This window comes from Chelmon rostratus, chromosome 6 (genome assembly GCF_017976325.1).
Source record: "Chelmon rostratus isolate fCheRos1 chromosome 6, fCheRos1.pri, whole genome shotgun sequence".
NCBI lineage: Eukaryota > Metazoa > Chordata > Actinopteri > Chaetodontiformes > Chaetodontidae > Chelmon > Chelmon rostratus.
In genome coordinates, this window is record NC_055663.1 from 29,450,090 (window position 1) to 29,456,089 (window position 6,000).

The following is a 6,000-nucleotide window of genomic DNA, read 5'->3' on the forward strand; positions in this document are numbered from 1 at the left end:
TTTCTGCGAAACTCTACGAATTAAAGAATTTGATTTAAGACAAAAAGGGTCAAAACTTGATGAAGATACACGAGTCCAGTTATATCGTGAATTGAATTGTTACCCCCCCATTATGGATTTAACATTACGTAAGCTGGCTGACGTTAGCTTAATGGCTAATATTATCTTGCTACCTAAGAAGCAACACATTAATTCAGAGAGCTGTTACTACAGGACTACAGTCAGGTGATGATGGAGAAATGATTAGATGTTTTCGTCATTGCTGTGGTCATTTATTACAGTTACAGTGGTCGTACCAGATATATAATAATAAGAAGAAGAAGAAGAATAATACTACATTTTATTTGGAAGCGCCTTTCAGAACACTCAAGGACACTTTACAGAGCGGGCAAAACACAAATAACACAAGATAAATACAAGCACAATATATAATGTAGTCCAGCAGTTCAGTAGCCACTCAGCTAACCATGAAGATAACGGCACTCAAACTTTTCTGTATTGACTTCTTGATTTAGAAACAAGGTTACTGTCACCGTGGGAAAAGAAAGCGTGGGACTTGGCAGACTGGTCGACAGTCGGTCAGGTTGGAAACACACCAACAGTTCGTCCGTAGCATCTCAGCAGCTTTATGTAGAGGTCAAACTGAGGGTGAGAGTTCCTGAAATGTTGTTGACAATCTTGTGCAGGAAAAGTGTGTGAGCACAGATGTGGAAATAAAGGTGGATCGAAGTTGAAACAGGAAGTAGGTCTGTCAGCTGTGACGGATGTTCACGACCGACAGTTTGGAGAATAGTTTTACCGTTTTCGCGTCCTAAATAAGTTTCTCTGTTTCTCTGTGTTGGTGTTTTTGTCATTTGCAGCAATGGTACACCGGCTCCACCAAGGCTCTGTGTGTGTGGCTGACAGACAGACTGGACCTTCAGCTCCACATGTACCAGCTGAAAACACTCATCAAGATCGTGAAGGTAACGAAATGCAAACACATCACCGGAGACCAGAGCTTCTGTCACAACTGTCAAACTACAGATGAGTGCTGAGATGCACGTTTCCGAAAAAGGAGTGTGTTTGTCTTTGTGGGTGACAGGTGACTTTTACCTACCACATTCACAGGCTCCTTTTCTTCGCCCTTTGAAAAGAGCTGCAGTGAAAGAGCCTGAGACTGGCTAAGCTGAATTTTAAAAAAGCATCTTAAATTGTGGCGTATTCATGTAAAAACAGGCAGAACTGGCATTGAAGGAAAAGTAAAGACAAATCAGACCACACTGAAGCGTCCTTGAAAGCAGCAGCGGCGGTGTGAAGAGGTGGCGAGACACGAAAGAGAAAACTGCTCAACTGCGCGCTGCCGCTCGCGGCTTTTGTCTTTTCATAGTTTGCTAATGTACAGAGACGTGCGAGTTTAACTTGAAAGCAACGAGACAAGGAATTATAATGGCTTCTGACTGAAGGTGAAAACCCCTCAGATGCCTCAGTCCGCCTTCCCAGTCCGACTCATAAAAGACTCGTCCTTGAGCCTCAATCTTCCCGCTTTTGTCCGAGCGGCAGCCGCCTCCTCCCGCTCGATGCATTCCTAAGATGCTTTCTGTCTTCCCTCCCTCCTCCTTTTACCTGTCTCCTCCCCTCCACCCTCCCACCTCAACAGAAGACCTACCGTGACTTCAGGCTGCAGGGCGTCCTGGACGGCACGCTGAACAACAAGAGCTACGAGACCGTCTACAACCGGCTGACGGTGGAGGAGGCCACGGCGGCTGTGAAGGCGGGAGACGGCCTGCAGGGTATCAGCATGAGAGACAGCGACGAGGAGGACGATTAAACGCGTGAATCACACCTTCTGTTACTGCCGGATGGTCGTCCTCGCTAACAGATCAGGACCTTCCACTGAAATGAATGATATGTGTCCTCCGCTGGACTCTGCTCCACTTCACAACCAGGCTAAGGCTCAACACATGTACAACAAGATCGCCGCCAATGAAAAGAACCACATTATGCTAACGTTAGCTAGTGTGCCATGTTGTGGGTGTATGCTCTCCACTGAAGGAGCTTTGAAGGGGTTTTAGTTTGGGGGCAATTTAAGAATCGCTTCACCTTTACAGGGACAAAGCAAACAAGGGAGGAAAATGTTTATTATCACTTCTCTTCTCATCTCGAGGTCGACATGGAGGCCTGATGCAAACATTGGGTCGCTAGCCAGCAACATTTAGCTCACTCATTATCTGCAGATGATCACAATATATAAACTAAAACTGGAGTTGACTAATGTAATTTAATCTTAATGAACTCATGTGGAGACCTGGCACCCGGGCAAGCAGCCATGTTCTGCTCAACAACAGGACAAATTATGCTAACATCAGCTAGCAAGCCATGTTGTTAATGCAGCTTCTCTATCAAACTCCACTTTGCAGCTTTCACGAAATAAAACTTATGATTGGAGCTGGTGCTGCTGTCAATAAATGTCTTCAAATAAGAAACAAATAGAAAGAAGAACTAGAACGCTGGTTTTTGGGCCGAATAGCCGTTGAACAGCTGTGCTAATGTTAGCTAGTGAATCATGTTGTTAATGTGTTTTCTGCTAAACCCTACGAATTAAAGAATTAGAATTAAGACAAAAAGGGTCAAAACTTGATGAAGATACACGAGTCCAGTTATATCGTGAATTGAATTGTTACCCCCCCATTATGGATTTAACATTACGTAAGCTGGCTGACGTTAGCTTAATGGCTAATATTATCATGCTACCTAAGAAGCAACATATTAATTCAGAGAGCTGTTACTACAGGACTACAGTTAGGTGATGATGGAGAAATGATTTGATGTTTTCGTCATTGCTGTGGTCATTTATTACAGTTACAGTGGTCGTATCAGATATATATATATATAATGTAGTTCAGCAGTTCAGTAGCCACTCAGCTAACCATAAATGTATTGACTTCTTGATTTAGAAACAAGGTTACTGTCACTGTGGGAAAAGAAAACCGAGACTTTACTGTTTCTTCCACAAGATAATCTTCACAAATTGAAGGATAGGGCTGACATTGTTGTGTTATATTTCTTCTCAAGAAATTCCACGAAACGACCAAAATCCAATAATGCTTTAGTCCGTTTCTCAATACTTCTCTATTGACGTCGATAAAAAGGTGAAACCTTTTAAAACAAATCTTATTTCCTCTATAAACTGAAAACTAGTTGGGGAAAAACATTGAAAATAATGTGAAAGCATAGTATAGTGTCATACTTTAGGACTCTTTAGGGCACACATGCAGCAGAGGCAACACATCATTCAAGGTGACTGAAGGTCCTGACCAGGTAAGGACGAGCACTCAGGTAGTGACACCCCGCCCTCCTCTGACCCACCTGCCACATGCTCATGACCTGGACGCTGCTGTACATACGTGTTGAAACGTACACGTTCATGAGTGAGAATGTATGACAAAGAGGAAGGCGAGGCGAGGCACCCGAAGGACACGGTGCTGGGACGAAGCCCGTCCTTCCCGTCTCACCTGCAGGACAGGAAATCCCGCCCTCCTCCGCGCGCAGCCATACTCTAATTGATGTCACTTTGTACAGTCGAGCTCAGCGGCCGCCGTCGGTGCAGCTCCTTCCTGTTTTGTTTTCATCGGGTTGAAGCTTGTTGAAAGGCGTCACTTCGTTTTACTGACTGTTTTAATCAAAGCTGCATCATCCGCTGCCACGTCTTAGTTACTTTATACCGTTGTAGTTTTATTTTGCTGAATAACGAACTTATTTGATTTGAATGTGTGAATCAGATTTAGATTTGCTAACATCCTCAGATACTGAAATATTCATTCCAACACACAGAAAATCAGCAGTTTCGTTTGAACACAAGCTTCCTGTAACCTCGACCGAGTAGCTTTAATCGCCTAAATTTAATCTGACCTTTACCTTTGAGGCGGCATATTGGAAAACACGAATGAGATGTTTTGGTGTTCCGGCCGGAGGACTACCCACAATGCACCATACCTAGCTATATTAGCTTTTCTTTGAGCCCAGGAAACTTTATTGAAATCTGCTCCTGATGTTCAGATCTGTCTTGTGTAAATGGAAAAGTTGGTCAGGAGTCGTGAGTAAATTTTCTGCCCAGTAGTTTTTAAGTTAACCTGCTCTGGATGTACAGATCGAACCAGTACCGCCATTCTTCAGCTCGTTCATCGTGGACAAACCTGTGGCACTCAGTTTACATCCAACGCCAAAGTCTCTGCACCGGAGTGTCTTTAATGCAGCTCAGCAGACAGTAAACGGATGGTGCGTTCAGCCAAACAATGGAAACCACCCCGATCTTTCCCTAAACTTCAGCTTTCAGTGTTTGACCTTCTTTAACTCGCTTCAAGGATCGTTATGGTGTTATTACTGTTGTTCATAGTCTATCATTTCTATCAGTAATAACCCAACAGTGGACTCACCATGGTAACAGCTGAGTTCTGGGTCCATCAGACCGTCAGCCTGGTTGAAAACAAACCTAACAGTGTATCCAGATGATCTAAACCACTTTATCTGGAGGTCAAGCTGAAAGCGAAGGCACCTGAAGCGTCGGTGATAGCATCTCGTTGACGACAGCTATGTGAACTAAGTGTTTACAGCCGACAGCAGCCTGGCTCTTTGTTTCCAACCTGTTTGATCCGACTTCCGCTGACTTCAGAATGTGGAATGTAATCTGCGGTCCTGCAGAGTCCTCCGTCAAGGTTTTGTCTTGCGCTCGTGTTGAGTTTTCAGAACAAAAACAAAGAACTTCATGGCTTCGTGTTTGACGTTCAGTGTCTCACACCTGCAGCAGAGCGACTCCAAGCTAACGAGCGGCTGCTGCAGCTTCTGAATCTGAACCTTCTGTAGCTCAAAACGACCCCGCTGCTAAAGACGAAGGTGGAAAAAGATGCAAAAAAAGAAATATTTCCTCTTTGGTTGTCACAGAAATGGGTTTCTGGGTTCGGTGAACAGGAAAGGGATCTACGCAAAGAGTCCGTTTCACCACGCGAGGGTTTTAAAAAGCACTCTGCGAGCAGAGAATAAATGTTCAGACTCACGACTACATGTGGATGTAGTTGTAGATCTGCTGTCATCTCTTTTCATCGTGATATTTACTGTTGTGAGAATAATCTTGAGCTGTGGAGTCCAACATCGATCAAAGTCTTAGCAACGTGCCGACCAACTGGAACTTCGTGGACTTTTTCGACGGGAACGTCCTCGTTTTTAATCTGATAGATGTGTTTAATCTGATCAGCTGCGAGCAGGCGAAGCGTCTCAGCGCCGCCGCTCGCTCCTTCACTTCAGTCTGTTTGCGTGTCGTCGTTGAGAAAATACGAGTTTTACCTGTGAATTTGGTGTCGGCCTCCGACCGCGTGCAACAACCTGCTGTTTGTTTTAACTGTCCGATCCAGTGTGTGTCAGTGCAGTCCAACGGACGAGAACTGAAGGACAAAGCTATATGAAGAAGTATATTTATATTGTCTTCTTGTGCACCTGTTTTGTTCAGGTGTCTTCTCTCAGTGTCACTATTAAAGTGTTTTTAAAGCACCTGCTCTTCCATCTCGTGAGTTTTTCTCTGTGTCATTTTACATTGAAGATATCACATTCAGAGATGGGACGAAGTTTAAGATTTGATGTCGATATCAGAAAACAGTGTTTGTCTTTAAACATATATGGCCAAAAGTATGTGGACACCACTGTTTGTAATGTGTTGGATCAGGTCGTCCTGGTTTGGTTCAGGTCTTGTAGTTCCAGTGATGGTAAACGTACGACGATGTTTTAGAAGACATCAGTTTGTGTTTGTCCCATTTCAATATTAATGCCGCCACACACACACACACACACACACACAGTCAGTTTATCGTGGAAGAGCTTGGCGACCTGCACCAACCTCAACCCCATCCAGCACATTTGGGATGAACTGGGACGCCGACTGCGAGCCAGAACTTACCACCGGGAGAGCGGGGGCTGTCATGGCTGCAGATCAACACCGTGGTGGTTTTTCAACCCTTTATATATTCAGGG

The 6,000-nt window shown here is 44.4% G+C and overlaps 1 protein-coding gene across 3 annotated transcripts in view; it reads left to right on the forward strand.

The window, feature by feature from the left end:
- Positions 1-5,504, forward strand: part of cadps2 (Ca++-dependent secretion activator 2) — a 162,613-nt gene extending 157,109 nt beyond the window's left edge. For all 3 annotated transcript variants that reach the window (XM_041939895.1, XM_041939893.1, XM_041939894.1), the window contains 2 exons: positions 861-965; positions 1,640-5,504. In XM_041939895.1, coding sequence (XP_041795829.1) covers positions 861-965; positions 1,640-1,810 — 276 coding nt within the window. In that variant the 3' untranslated portion in view covers positions 1,811-5,504. The remainder of the gene's footprint in view (positions 1-860; positions 966-1,639) is intronic.
- The last annotated feature ends 496 nt before the right edge of the window (positions 5,505-6,000 follow it).